The sequence below is a fragment of the Triticum urartu genome, chromosome 7, assembly GCF_003073215.2.
Source record: "Triticum urartu cultivar G1812 chromosome 7, Tu2.1, whole genome shotgun sequence".
NCBI classification, from domain to species: Eukaryota; Viridiplantae; Streptophyta; class Magnoliopsida; order Poales; family Poaceae; genus Triticum; species Triticum urartu.
In genome coordinates, this window is record NC_053028.1 from 13,952,854 (window position 1) to 13,968,841 (window position 15,988).

The 15,988-nt window shown below is 42.6% G+C and overlaps 2 protein-coding genes across 2 annotated transcripts; both read right to left on the reverse strand.

Annotated features, from left to right (window-relative positions):
* Positions 1-3,489: 3,489 nt before the first annotated feature.
* LOC125521375 (B3 domain-containing protein Os06g0112300-like) lies at positions 3,490-4,426 on the reverse strand. The gene is made up of 3 exons (XM_048686436.1): positions 4,321-4,426; positions 4,063-4,164; positions 3,490-3,937 (listed from the first exon to the last, which is right to left on the reverse strand). The coding sequence occupies exons 1-3, from the start codon at positions 4,321-4,323 to the stop codon at positions 3,611-3,613; spliced, it is 432 nt and encodes a 143-aa protein (XP_048542393.1). The 5' UTR covers positions 4,324-4,426; the 3' UTR covers positions 3,490-3,610.
* A 974-nt stretch (positions 4,427-5,400) lies between these two features.
* Positions 5,401-9,152, reverse strand: LOC125521374 (5'-methylthioadenosine/S-adenosylhomocysteine nucleosidase-like). The gene is made up of 8 exons (XM_048686435.1): positions 8,930-9,152; positions 8,778-8,847; positions 8,233-8,324; positions 7,970-8,076; positions 7,811-7,885; positions 7,387-7,461; positions 6,775-6,867; positions 5,401-6,032 (listed from the first exon to the last, which is right to left on the reverse strand). The coding sequence occupies exons 1-8, from the start codon at positions 9,003-9,005 to the stop codon at positions 5,835-5,837; spliced, it is 786 nt and encodes a 261-aa protein (XP_048542392.1). The 5' UTR covers positions 9,006-9,152; the 3' UTR covers positions 5,401-5,834.
* Between the last annotated feature and the right edge of the window lie 6,836 nt (positions 9,153-15,988).

Here is a 15,988-nt window from a genome sequence, read left to right on the forward strand (position 1 = left end):
AAAACCATTTAAAAAATGGAAAAACGCGTGTGAAAAAATAAAAAATAAAAATAAAATCCAGAAGAAGCGCCGGAAGCGCGACACGTGGCAGACGGGCTAAGAGCGCGTAAAGTGACGCTGATCGTTGCGAGGCTCGCGAAGAAGCGCTCGTCAACTAGTTGCTCTCGTCAAATAGAGTTTGCCCTAATGGGCGTCAACTAGGATTTGCCATTCATCCGCAGAATTCAAGGACCAACCACCACAGCCTTGGCGCAGATTCTGGAGGATTTTTTATGCACATATCTTCTGCTAGTGTGATAGGGCTTCACGTCGATCACCTCGATTGTGAAAGGATCTGCTATACATTTTAATTATAGTTTGTTAATAAATAATATTTTTATTAACAAACTATAATATGTTTGTTTATAGAGGAAGTACAAAAGAACAAAGAAGATCTAATAAAAACATATTTTGTCTACAAGTAGTTGTTACTTTCTATTATAGTTTGTTACCAAAATACATTGGCTACAAGAACAAGGTAGATCTAACAAAGAACAAGTAAAATGTAGAGGGAGTACAAACTGATTAACAAAATACTCCCTCCGTTCCAAATAACGGTCTCAACTTTATACTAGCTCTACTACAAAGTCGTACTAAACTTGACACACTTATTTTGGAGGGAGTATAATATATATTCTTAAAGAGTGTGTACAAAAGAACAAAGAAGATCGAATAAAAACTTTTTTTGTCTCGGAATGAGGTCTTTAAAAAAAAAGATAACCCCGTCCTCTGTATCAAGACGATGCATGCAGCCATATATTATTAATAGAGCAAAATCCAGCAGCCGAATACCATCGACCCAGAAAAAAGAAAAAACAAACCATGAGGCCATATACCTCGCGACAGTAACTCCCCCAGATAACCACTAACCCTATGATACAAGACACAACATAAAAGAAAAATACACAACTCCTAGACTATCCCTTCAAGAAGGAATCACCACACGTGTGCCGATGATGGCGAGTCTATCACAAGGTTGAACTTCAGATTGTCATCCCCAAAGCAAAGCTTCAATTCATCACTTTCCGCAAGGACACGACACATGCGCGCGATCACATAGCCCGATCAGTGATATTGTGTTTCCACCGAAGTGCATAAGCTCGTAGTTGAATCTGTCTGTACCATTCGCCTTTATCCGTCTACCGACTCCTCGATAGCTGGATACCTCTAGAGGAGACAACGGAAGACAAAGACGTCCCATATCACTTGCCTCCCGCTACTGTCGCACCACCTTCGATCCAACAACAACAGGATAAACTTGACACCTCCGCCAGAGCCGCCGTGCATCACCTGCCGGTAGAAGGCATGACTTGACACCTCCGTATAAGAAGTCGTGCGTAGTATCCACCGGTAGCACATCCACCGGTGGCTTCACCTGCCGACAACAGGCATTGCCCGACAACTCCGAGAGAGGGTCATGTGTCACCTGCCGAGCCGCATCGAACCCGATTTGTTGATGGAGGGGACATCCCATACCGTCACCAGCCTCAGAAGGCTGTCACCATCTTGAGATCCGAACTCTGAGTCGCCCACACGACCCCGGAGTCCGCCGCTGTTGATGAAGAGGGGCCGCGACCCCGATTCCGAGCGCTAGAGGGAGCACCCACCGTCGCGCCAGCCACTTTCGTCGCCCATACAACGGCAACCGCCGCCGCGATCCCGCACCAAGCGTCGTCGACGCCGGCGGAAGCTCCGGCCGCCACGCGCGTCCTGCGATGAGCCCGGACACGGGATCCCAATATCCGCCGCCACCGGCGCCGCCACAAGGACCCAACACCTGGCCCGTCATCCTCGACGGAGGGGACGCCGCCACCACCATGGTCGGGTCCGGTTTAGCCGTCGCCATCGCCACCGCCAAGACCGGTCCGGGCTGGATGCCGCTGCCGCCACCGCCATCGGCCACGCCCAGCCCCACCTCCATCTTCTAGCCCCGTACAGCCGACCTTCACGCCACGACCAACTGATGCACCCGCGCCGCCAAGCGCCTCCGCCGTGCCATGGATCCGCAAGACGCCGTTGCTGAAACTGTCGTCCCGCGCCGCCCGGTATCGTGCGAGGAGAAGGGGATCCCCGCTGCCGCCTACGCCGATCGGATCGGCGGCGCATGCCGGCGGCGGCGACTGAGGGAGGGAGAGGCGCGGACTAGGAGCGGCGGCTCGGGTTCGCCACCTCGGTCGCTCGCGGGAGGTCTACAAATGATTGTTCATTAATAAGGTAGAAGAGAAAATTGCAATATTGCGGGTAGAAAAGAACTGAGTCCAAACAAACAGTACAGTAGAATTATTGTAGTTAACTCATTCAGCATACATATGGCACAACTGCTCCCAAAAATGAGTGCCTTTACTAATCACTGGATTTGGAAAGTATTCATTGCTCATTGCACTTGCAAAGCTAGCTACCACGTGATGGAGCTGCCAAGGTGCATCCATCAACCATTGTTTTGAATCCATGGGAGTTCCAGTGCCCATCATTTATTCCAGTATAACAATAGACCACCTTATTAAGCCGAGCTTCACTAAGCTGCACAGTTCTGCAGTCTGAACACCACCTTATTCCCCTATATGGCGCCAGTCACCAGCTCAAAGACGCAGGTGTCATGGACATGGAACCGGTTGTCAACAACAAAGTCTATCAACGTGTTAACATGCAGGTTGTGCATGTGGTCGGCTTCTGGCTAGGCCTCTTTTGCTTTAGAGGAATTTCATAGGAATTCTAGAAGATAGGATTCTTATAGATTGTTTTCTTTAGAGCCCTTTGATTCATAGGAATGGATTCCTATTCCTACATAGGATTGGTTCCTATCCTCCATATTTCATAGGAAAATAAAAAAGAGCCTAGACTCAATGGAAAAATTCCTTTGATGCAACCAAATGACATCTTGTTTCCTATTCCTACTCATAGGATTTGAGATACATGTCATCTCATTTCCTACAAGATTCCTATTCCTATAATAATCCTATCCTATGAACCAAAAGAGGCCTAAGCATCTCATTTCCCATGTCTCCTATTCTCAAGCTAACCTCCGTTCCCCTTTTCTTGTCCTTGTTGCTTTTGCTAACACTTGAGCTTGAAGCACGGAGAGAACACTCAATTGGCAGTCTTATATAAAATTGTTGTTTTCTTGCATTGTTTCTGCCGAACAATTGGTGTATGGGAGAAAGTGGAAAGTGGTTAAATAACCCGCGGAGCATGGAGAGAACAGACTCAACCGGTTGTATATAAATTGCTCTTTTCTGCCATTTTGGGCGTCTTTGTTTGTTGAAAATGTTTATCTGCAGTCAATTGCACTAGATATTTTTGCACGCAAAGACCTTCGTACAGATAATAACGTGCCCACATGCCATCGGCAGAAGTGACGAAAAGTCTATGCCTGGTCTTGAGCAAATAACTATCCACGAATAGAAATGAGGAATGATTATTTCTACACCAAATTACAAGAAGACATAGATCTAGCCAATGAAATGCAAGCTAATAATAATATGGTGGTCGATGTCTTACAAACAAGACACACGTACATTGAATGTATCTACATACACCAGCAACAAGTGCAGCCAGCTCTCACTATCGATGACTACTCCATGATAACGATGGGCTCGTCGGTGGTGTCTCCTTTGGTGCCGAGATCCTCAGGCTCCGGCAGGCCACCGCGTCGAAGCACCTGCACCTCCAGCACCACCTCCCTTTTGCCGCCATCTCCAGCATACCCGGACACCAGCTCGAACACACACGCATCGCCGACCTGCAGCCGGTTGTGGACGGCGAAGTGCTCCCAGCCCTGGTCGAGCCTCTTCAGCTTGGTGTCACCGCAGTAGCTCATGATCCACGAGCTCCCGCGGCACCGGAGCACCACCGCCGCGCGCCTTGCCGGCAGCCGGCGCTGGAAGTGGGTCGGGATGATCTGCACGGTCCGGCGCATGCAAGAAGCAGAGAAGATCAGGGCATGACCAATTGATTATGAAGCTAACCGCCATTGTTGCCTGCTACGAGCGTATGGGAACGTCACGTTGCAGCGCCGTATCATACCAGCAGATAGGGCTTCTGGACGTGCGTCTTGCACATGACGGCGGTGAAGAATGGCCGGTCACCGGAGAGTGGGGTGGTCTCATCATCCTCGCTAGCACGCTGCTGCAAGACCAATTTTTGCACAGAAAAAAAATATGTTCTTAAGCAAAAAACTGTGAAAATCAAAATATTATAAGTATATCCCAACGAGGGACAAGGGAAGGGGAAAATAAAACTGAGGGAGCAAAATATAATTCAGGGTGTGGGGGAGCAGATCACCATGACTACCAGAGAAGAAGAAGCCACTTTACTTGGATGCTCCACTGCTCATTGTGGAGCGACTGTGCAGCCAACTTTAAGGCTTCTGAACCAACCAACCAACCAGCAGTACTATGGAATTAAAGCAAATTAACCGATTTAGCACACATATAGACATATAGTACAGCTGCTCCAAACATAGGCAAGTATTCACTGCACTGCATTTCGTAGCTAGCATGTGATGGAGCTGCCAAGGTGCATCCATCACTCCTAGAGTTATTTTTCCTCTGCTCAATCCATGGGAGTTTCAGCACCCATCATTTATATTTTAGTTTGCCAATTCAACAACTCATCAGAGCTTCATTAACACTGCAGTTTTTTTTCTACAAGGTTAGGATAATGTAAGATCATGTAAAAAAAATCCACTCCCACAGTTCTACAAAATCACATACATTGGCTCCAAGTAATTTCATTTTTTTTCTTACGAGGTTAGAACAATGTAAGATTGTGTACGAAATCCACCCGGCTCCAAGTAATTTCATTTTTTTTCTTACAAGGTTAAACAATGTAAGATTGTGTACGAAATCCACCCCAACAAAATATTATACATGCAACAATATATACCACATGTTACATTCACTTGCGGAATGTTAGATTGTTAGGATTTCAGAGATCAGAGATGCCATCGCTGCTCCCTGGAAAGGCGAAAGAGAAATTGGAAAACAAATTGGAGGTCTACAAATTAGAGTTTGTCGCAAGCAAGTAAAAGAGAAGGACGCAGAACACTAGGTGGAACGCAAGAGTAACTGGCTACCAGTGTACATAAATCAACATATTCTCAATGTTTATCCATTTAGTTCCAACTGCATTATAAGCAACTACCTCTGTAAACAAATATAGGACGTTTTAATTCACTACTTTAGTGATCTAAAACCAGTTTTAATTCACTACTTTAGTGATCTAAAACCATTTTTAACAGAGGGTGCATAAAATAACAAAAAAAGATCTAATAAAAACCATTCTTGTCTCTATGAGCTCTACAAATTAAAGTTTCTTAATCCTGTAAAAGAGAAAAATGCAAAATAGTAGATAAAAAAGAACTGAGTCCAATGAATAGTACTGTAGAATTATTGCAGTTAACTGATTCGGCATACATATGGCACAGCTGCTCACAAACATGAGAGCCTTTACTTCTTACTCCATTTGGAAAGTATTCAGCTGCCATGTGATGAAGCTGCCAAGGTGCGTCCATCAACCATTGTACTGAATCCATGGGAGTTCCAGTGCCCATCATTTATTCCAGTGTAACAATACACCACCTTATTAAGCCGAGCTTCACTAAGCTGCACAGTTTGTAAAATTCTACAAAATCCCATACAATGGCTCCGAGTAATCGCCAAGAATTTTTTACATAGGGGTTACGATAATGTAAAATCGTGTGTGAAACCCCCCAGGAAACATTATACATCCAACAATATATATTCAGGCTCCCTCAGTTTGTGGACCCCAGAACAGCATGGCGGAGTGTTCAGCGTTCAGAGATCAGAGATACATTTGCCGCTGATGAAGTCTACCACTTGCATGACTGCCTGGTCAAGCGCCATCGTCACGGAGATCAGGTTTTGCAGAAACTCCTCGGCTGTTGGCTTCTCCCCATCAACAATGTCAGTCACAGCTTTGACAAAGATAGCAGGTGTCGAGAACAAGTCAGCAACATATGCCACCGCTGCTCCCTGGAATGGCAAATGAGAGAAAATAAAACAAGTATGAGATCTACAAATTAAAGTTTGTTAGCATGTACAAGAGATGGATGCAGAACAGTAACAAAACTTAACATAACATAAATGGGTATATTAGTGCTTATCTATTTAACTTCAACTATAGCATCACCTAGCAAGAACTATACAGATCAGTAAAGAACTACTCAAAGCAATAGTTCAAAACAATGCCCGGGCTCATCTATACCTGATGAACAGTAAATTAAAAAAGAAGTAAAAATAAATAAAAATAAAACCTGAAATTTTTGACATTGAAGATGCTCATGTGCACAACGTGCTTAGAAATTTTCATGGTGCTTGGACATCTGAGGAGTTTGCAAAAAAAAAAAAGAATCGGCTATGAATAGTGTTCTTCAACACACCTGGTTTTTTTTTTGGTAAGAGGTCCTCAGATGTCCAAGCACCACGATATTTTGCACGAACTTTGCGCAAATGAACATCTTCGTTGCTTCAAAATTTCGGATTATTTTTATTTTTTACTATTTTTTGAATTTACTGTTCACACCGTGTGCAGACTAGCAGCATCCTACTCAAAGGCTCTAATAAAAATATAGGTGCCTACAGGAGAACAAGCACCCTGTCAAAATTTTAGATTTCTTAAAGTTGTCCTGGAGCAGTAGGGTGAATAAACTCCATTTGCGTGTTATTTGCTAATGTTTGTAATTCATAAGCTGAACTCTCAAGCAAAAGCATGTACCTCCATATCCTTGACTGTAGCTTCATTGCTCAGTATTGCTGTCTCATCATGGGGGGACATATCCAGAGAATCACCAGTTGACAGTTTCCCAACCTGAAACAGAGGAAGCACAGCAACTTTAGAGAGGTCCCTAGCTCCTGAGCATAGATATGCATTACTGAATGAAAACAAAAAATTCATTTCAGAAACAACACTGTATTGAAATAAACAGCAAGGCATATTCATGTATATTCATGCCGTCAAGTATGGCCAAAAAAATAATCCAGCAGATTGACAAGTGGCAACAACTAGCATCCAGTTAAGCCCTATAAGGGCATCGCCAACACTGGGCGCTAACCCAGGGCACCAGGATTTGTTCCCCGATCGATCGGCAGTTGGGCATTCCAAACCTGGCGCCAGCTACGGCATCGGCGCAAAAAGGGGAACCGGGCGCTTGGGATTTTTTTTGCCCCACAAGATAAGTGGCGAGTTCAGCGGACGGCTTATTAGCATCCGAGATTAGCGGTTTACACTGTAACAAGAGGCGCTAAGTTCCTTCTATAATTCTACGAGATTTACTTTGTTCTCTAAGCGCCTATACAAGCGCTTTCCAATGAAGATGCCCTAACTTACCTTCAAATTGAGTTCCTTCACTATATTCGGGGTTTCAAATGTTTTTCGTGCTCCAATTCCATAACTGTCAAAGACCTACACAAGAAAGACCATGTCAACATCAATAAGGTTTGAACAGAGAATGAAAGAATGACATAAGAGAGGAAATTTCTACAGAAGAAATAACATACTAAGCCACCACAAACGTAAGCATTTAGTTCCACATGTTTAGCCGTGATGATACAAACAGAGCAGAGAACTCCTACTTATTGGGAGAATATGGATTGGATTATTGAATTCATTTGGTAAAATTAGCTATGCACAATTCTGCACACATATGACTTCCTAATTTCAAACAACACTGAAGCTTATCAATGGAGTCCTCTTACAAGAAAATGGATGCAATTACACTGTGGATAGAGAAGAAACATAAGACAGGACTCACAGGAATGGGTATTCTCCTGTCATGGAAAGCAACATCTGAAGCTAAGAAGACATCCCCAATACCTGCTCCTCTGGCCTAAAACGCAGCAAGACAGAAGATCAGCAAAATTGTAATATGCACAAACAGTAGCATAAATGTTTGAACCAATGAAAAGACTACCTTAAAACCACCAGCAGTACCAGCGTTGATGATAAGGTCTGGCTTCAACAATTGTATAGAAGCATAAGTCACAAGAGCTGCGGATACTGTACCAACACTGTCAACCCCTGAAAGAGATTAGCTCTTGGTAAGGAACGAAGTTGATTATGGACAATTATATCAAACAAACCACACTTTTATGAGAAGTCGATCAGGAAAACTGATCCACAGAGAACATGTCCTTGCAGCCAGCTGGGAATACCGGCAAAGTGGTAAGAACTTACCAAGCACAGGGTCTTTTCCAGGCCAGACGAGATCGATGTGGAGGCCTTTGTAGTCGCCATGGTACCGAGTCCAAGGGGCACCTTTAGGAAATCTGTTAGGTGTGTGCCGACAAAGAAAGGTGTTAGCTTGAGAGCATCCAAAGAAAACTGAGGACCAACTGGTTCCAGCCTAATTCATGTATAGAGCATCTTGGGTTCAGTTATACAGTAACTAGCCATCCAACAAATCTGCTCAACGGAAACCGACTGCTGCTAAATTTTCCCAGCTCGCAATCCATTCCAGCAACAAATTTATGCTGCACCTCCGCGCAGACCCAATCCTTGCGGCAACAAGACAGGAAATCTATCTAGGCATACACTTGCATCTAAACTCCACTGTATTTTTGGAGCTGCGAACAGAGCTAGTGGGCTACGCGTATTACCGCAGAACAACATGCCAAGTAACTAACTACTCAACTAGCATGCCATATCGACCAGTAAGTAGCTGCTCATCCGTTTCTAAGTTCTGAATTCTGAACCAAAAAGGGGGAGGGGGGGGCACTGACATGGAATCATCGGCGGCCGCCTCGACGAGCTGGAACCGGGTGACGAGCGGGAGCGCCTCCGTCTGCATCGCTGCAACCAACCAGACCCCCACACAGTGAGCAAACAAGCATAGCACCAGGAGGGAATCTTCCACGGGGAAAAGCGCACGCACCTATGACGACGAGGACCTTGGAGATGGCGCCGGCCCCGGAGGCGGCGGCCGGCTCTTCGGAGGATGGCGGCGCCATGGCCGGAGGCGGCTGCGGCTGCGGCGGCGCGGGATCTGGTCGGCGACGGCGGCGGCGGCGGCGGGCGAGGAGGTGCCAAAGCCGCGGTTGGATTCCTTATACACTTCCGTGGGGTGGCATGAATGGCGCCGCTCCCCGTCCCACCTGCCCACCGGCCACCAGAATTATTCGGCCCAGTAAGTGAGGCTGGGCTGGCTGACTCACCTCCACAAGGCCCATTCATCCTGCCTCGCTAGACTACAATGGCGCCATATATCTAGAAAAATATATATTTGCTCAAAAAAATCAAGAAAAATGTATATGTATTACTCAAAAATAGAAAATATATACATGTATTATATTAATCAAAAAATAGAAAATATATTTGTGTGTGTCTGAAAAAACAAATCTAGAAAAAATATATATACATATGGAGCTAGTGCTATGTCTCGCTTATTGGAACACCGAAAGAACCCTCGAAAAACCACAGTTACAGGTAATAGCTCAACTGGTGTGTCCACTCGTCACCATATGTCACGTGCTTGGTTTTGGATATGTTTTTTTATTTTTCCGTATGTGTTTTCAAGTTTTAGATGGATTTTCCCCCTTTTCAGTGTCCGCTTGGTTTCTTACTATGTTTTCGAGAAATTTGTTTTGCATAGGAAAAAATGTGGTGCTTACACCAGAAGCACAGATTTACTCCGTGTGAAAGCACATATTTTCTTCCCTGAGAAGCACAGTTTTTCTACTCGGGAAAAAATTACGCTTCCAAAAAAAGCATACATTTGCTTCCGCGAGCTCCAAAAAAGAAAAAAGAAACATAACCTGGGCTTCCAAAAAAAGTTAAAAACCGCAATACGGGTTTCCGGGCTCCCATTTTTTCTTCCTTTTATTTGTATTCGTATTTTTATGTGAACTGGATTTTTGAGTTTAAAAAATGAGTTTTTTGGTTTTTGTGATTTTTCCATTAAAACTTATTAACAAGAAATCTAGTTTCGAATAACTCGGCATGAGAAATCAGACGGTGAAAACGGTTCCGTATTCAGACGCATAGTTCAAGAGATTGAACATGTTGAAAAATTAATCTATGAAAAAAGGAAAATTCCCAAATTGCGATTAGTGGCGTACATGCAGTATGACATTTGTCAAATCAGAGAAGGTGGGGGAGTAAGCTTTGCGAGGGGTATCTCTTAACTAGTGATTTCGTTATTTACATGCTAGTACATGGGGTACACCTCTCTAAACATAACAGTGCAGCCCATCAGACTAGACTATGTAAGTACTATATTGTTTTCTGTTTTGGGAACCTTTCTACAAGATTTCAACCGATTTTTTCTGGCAGATTTTCACTGTTTTATCTTCTCTCTTTTGGGTATTTTTGGCATTTTCTTTCAAAAAAAAATCATGAACACGTCTTAGAGCCATGATTTCAGTCACCATGAAGCATCCAATTTGCACGCCCTCTCTGGAGCCAAAACAATTCCTGCTGATGGGCAACGCTTGTGTCTGTACTGTGTTAAAAAACCCATCTCCTGATGGGCGGCCCAACAGAGATCCGCCGAAGAAATCCTAATTCCTAATTCGTCTACCTTACATTTTGTACAGTCCATCAAAGAAATCCACCCAACAAAGACTAGAAATCTTCCCAGCGGAAACCGCATGTCGCTAAATTTTCCCTTCCTTATAACGCTGTGAGGTTGCTTCATTGGCGCTGCTTCTGGTCTTATTTCCCCACGGGCCGCATTATTAGGCCCCGTAAGTAGATTCGAGCTTGTTGCAACTCAACAACATTTGGCCCATTTATTTTGTGGGGCTGAGACTACTAGGAATGCTATTGAAGGATTGACCGCGAGAGCTATGTCTCGCTTATAGAGAGACCATAGCTTCTCTCATAGAAGGTTTTATTACCTCGCACAGAAACTGGGCGCGACCCGGTTATTTTTTTTCATCAATCGCTAGACTGCGATGCTCGCGGACGAGCAATGGATTCGCTAGTTCGAATTCATTTTTTTCCTTCTATTTGTTTGCTTCTTCTTCTCCGGGTTTTTTGTTTTTCCTTTGTTTTTTACCGGTTTTCTTCATTTTTTTCATGGTTTACTTTGGTTTCTCTATTTTATTTGCTTTTTCATTCGTTTTGTTCTTTTATTTCTCGGATTTCACCGATTTTTTGATATTTTTTCTTGATTTTTATTATTTCTTTCTCAGGTTTCGTTGGTTTATTTCGGTTTCTTTCTTCTTCTTTTCTTAGTTTTCATCGATTTTCTTTGTTTTTCGTTATTTCGTTCTTGGTTTCGTTCTTCTGCGTTATTTCCTATGGTTTTTCATTCTTTTTTCCTTGTTATTCTATTCGGCTTTCTCTGGGTTTCTTCATTTTTCTTGGTTTTTGTTGATTTTGATCAGTCTCGTTTTTTTCAGCATGTGTTAACTTATTTTAAATACTCATTCAATATGTTTTTATACACCAGAAACATTTTTATATATACGTTTAAAGTTTTGGAAAAACATGATTAACATTTTTTGAGAACTTATATTTTTGGATGTCTACTTTTTTCCATACACATTGTTAATTTTTGGTATACACTATCTAATTCTTTTTTCTAATACATGTATTTTGTATACACACCATTTTTAAAATACAAGATTAACATTTTTTAACACATGGTCAACTTTTTCTATACACATTTAACTTTTTTCAAAATGCTTCATTATTTTGTTTTCAAATGCAAGATTAACTTTTTTCAATACATGTCCGACATTTTTTCTGTACACATTTACTATTTTAAAATGCTTGATTAACATTTTTAAATGCTTTTTTAACTTTTTTTCAAATGCTTGATTAATATTTTTTAAATACATGATCATGTTTTTTCACACACATTGTATATTTTTTCGTATACACGAGAAACATTTTCTCTATAGACATTTATCATTTTTCAAATGCTTGGTTAACATTTTTTCCAAATATTTTATGTATCTAGTTTTTGTAATATATTTTATTTGTAATATTTGGAAGTATAAACAAAAGTAAAAAATGAATGCAAAAAACAAAAAGAAAGTGGTTGTTTTCTCTAGCTCCTGGGCTGGCCCGTCTCACGGTGCGCTTGACGCGAGGGTTCCCATCGTCTTGCTATAAGCGAGACATAGGGGCACCCAGACATAGCAATGGATTGCTCTTGCTCAGTCTATACAAAGCAATATCTTTAAATTTATTTCTTTCCTCACGCCTCCTAGTCCTATCTCCTACTATGTGTGTACCTGTATCGTCTCAACTGATGAACATCTCGCATGTTTCTTTTTTATTTTGGAAATAAACATCTCACTTGCTTATCTTTAGTGCATCTTATTTGTGACAGTGTAGTGCAACCTATATTTGCTACTCCCCATCAGGCCGGCCCTGAGATTTTGAGTGAAGTGCACTGTAGGTTCTTGAACTATTTCAGGAGTGTCACATAGGTTCTTAAACTATGAAAATCGTCATACAGGTTCTCGAAGTGCAGTAAGTGTGTCATCCAGGTTCAAAATCTGCCTGACCCCATCTGATTGGCCAGCTAGCACCGTTAACCGTGACATGCCGGACAGGGGGCCCCACAGGATAACGGATCTTGGTGGACAGTGCATCGTCGAACAATTTTCGTACGCGATGAACAGTGTATGGGTGACGAGTAAATTAAAAAAAATAGCAAAAAACAGTCAAAAAATGTTCACAAACGATAAATTCGAAAATCTTCACAAACGATAAATTCCAAAAATATTTGTTCATTACTTTTAAAAAATGTTCACAAACAATAAATTTGAAGATGTTCACTGACGGTAAATTTTGAAAATATTTTAAAAACATATTTGTTCACAACTTTAAAAATATATGTGGTTTGCGACATAAAAATATGTTCATGAACATTAAATTTGAAAAATATTTGTTCACAACTTTATAAAAATGTTCGCGAATGATAAATTTGAAAAACTTTTGTGATTTGAAAAAATGTTTGTGACTTGTGACTTTAAAACAATGTTCGCGAACGATAATGTACAAAATGTTTATTAAACATACTTTTGATTCTTGACTTTCATAAAAACATTCTCAAACAAAAAATTTGAAAATGTTTGCGAATGATAAAGTTGAAAATGTCCGTGGACGGTAAATTTGTAAATGTTCACTAACGATTAATTTTAAAAATATTTGTGATTCACGAACATTTTTTTAAACTCGTAAACATTTAAAAAAAATGTGGTTCGCGAATTTAAGAAAATGTTCACGAACCCTAAATTAAAAAAATTATTGTGGTTAGTAACTTTAATAAATTTTTGTGAACGATTAATTTGAAAATGTTCGTGAACGATTAATTTGAAAATGTTCACGAACGATTAATTTGAAAATGTTCCTGAACAATAAATTTGAAAATGTTCTTAAACAAAAATTTTGAAAAATATTTGTTCACGAATTTTAGAAAATATTCATGAACAATGATTTTGAAAATGTTCATGAACGATAAATAAAAAAACCGCGAACGATAAATTTGAGCCGGTGCGCCAGTGACTGTTCAATTGGCGCTCTGTTTATCTCATATGAAAAACTATTCGCCGGTGCACTATTGACCAATGTCTGTTACCTTGTGGGTCCCCCTATCCGACGTGTCACGGTCAACGGCACCAGCTGGCCACTCAGATAGGGTCAAGCAGATGTTAGACTTGTATGACACACTTACTACACTTCGAGGACTTGGATAGTGATTTTCATAGTTTGAGGACCTATGTGATACCCCAAAAATAGTCCAAGGACCTACAATGCACTTTACTCTAAGATTTTTGGGGTCCGGAACGAAACTAAAACCTGCGCCCCCTTAATATAAACATCAAAATAGTACTGATAATACAATTTTGTAGCCATTTTTTGATATTGGAGATCTAAGTTGAAAATGCCGTCACTAGCTGGCATCCTTCTCCACTACGCTTTTAATTTTCTAAAGGGAACACTTTTCATACCGGCAAATTTAGCAGGCTTCCTTCTTGAGCTTTTTTAGGGTACCCTGTAGTGAATAAGGACCGTCCATCCGCAAAATCAAACGGCCATGACCGACCTGTACTGCTGCAATCAGGCCAACAACATGGCAAGCAGTATTAGTAGCACCGGTCGTTGTCGACCAACCAGTATACATGTTCTGAGGGCATTCTGGGACTTCTACGATTCACCTCGCACCGACCCACCCCGCCCGTTGTTCTCATCTATGGACTCTGGTAGAGTTCCGGTGGCAACCACCGTGCCTCCTCTTTCTTCTCCAGCCCGCCTTCCCTCGCTCAAGAAGCCCGAGTCTCGTTCCTTCCCCGTGCATGGATCCGGCGCTCGACTGCGTGGCGTAGGCCTCGGCCCAGACCGTGCTCTTCTTCTCCAATAGGTCCGACAGGACGGCCATGAGGCGTTGGCTTGCGCTCCTCCCATGGCTGGCTGAGCGCTCGTTTTATCTTGGTTCACAACGGCAGCGAGGAAACCACTTGGCGCCGTTGTCCGTCAACGCGGAGGCTTGCCATGTGCAGAAGTTCGTCGTCCCGTCCATGACGACCAGGCAGGATGGAGGAGGGCGTTGAGGTAGCCGTGGTCGCCAAGTGTTGGTTCCATGTATGTATGTATGTGAGGAGAGCATGGCGGCGATGGGAGCAAGCAGGCGATGCCGATTACAAGCTATTACTACGAAATAGGCTGGCATCTTGGCCCATCAACAATCCCGTTTCAACGGTGAGATTTAATTATACTGGTCCGCTCACGCCAAGCAGTATAGGGTACCATAAAAAAGCTCTCCTTCTTCACCGCACTTTTAATTTTCTCAAGGGCACGCTCATCATACCTGCAAATTTAGTTGGCAATCAGTTTCTTTTGTCCATGCCATCATTTCTAGCTAGTACGTCTATAGTTTCAGCACACGACAAGGAGACAACGCATGGGAGCAGATGGAGTATAGTGACTCGTTGGTCACTTGTGCAAGCGAACAGGCATGATATCAGTGTTAGTGCTTTTGACTGTTTTTTTTTTTAGAAATGGAGGCGTGCCCCCGGCCTCTGCATCATGACGATGCATGCAGCCATCTTATTAAACAATTCACGAAGTAGCACAAAGTCATCAAAGTATTACAAATGGAAAAGGAAAGTACATGCTAGCAATGACCGGAAAGGCAAAATGAAGGATAAACTTTCTAAACTCCTATCCTGTTATGCGACCGCCATCCGAACCGGTTGAATATAGCCCATGCTACCATCTCCCACTGGTTGCACCTAGTAACCAAAGGCTCCCTTGATTTGAAAGGAGTGAGTGATGACCACGTAAAGGAGTGCTTTTGACTTGTTGGACTAAGTAATTTCATGAATTAAGGATCTCACAGAAGAAATGTTGTATCAATTTGGAACCTAGGAATCATAAGGAGGTCTCGCCGACTTCTTTTTGCCGAGCTGGATTGCCAAGCTTCATGAGCTCTTTCCAGGAAGCTTGGGCTTGGCTTGTTGGAACATCAGGGTGAGCCAAACACAAGCAAAGCCTTCTCAAGCCTCGAGCCATGCTTCGAGCCCCTAGCTATATGTTCTATCTTACGTTTGCTCGACTGTGTAGCGCAAGTCACTAGGCAACCCGGCACGGCTTGTCGAATCGGCCTTTTCATGTCATACGTCGAAGAGCTCACTAGCCTGCTAACTAATTTTAGAACACCAACAAATATCACTGAGTTTATCATTCGATCCTAGGACCGAAGTAGTCAAGGGACATAGCTAGTCCAGAATAAATTCCTCACTAACGATTCAGAGCAAAGCACAAAGATTCCGGGTGAACATTCATGAAGCAGCACTGGCACGTGCAGCCATTGCCTCCATGAACCACATGTTTCAGCGTGTTCAATGAACCACTCTCATGGCAGGCATTGATGGTGAAGGGACAACCACACAGTGAAGTGACAATGTCAGGATGGTGGTTTTTGGTCCATGAGGGCCTATTGTGTATGGATTAATTGGTAGTTTCCTGATAAATA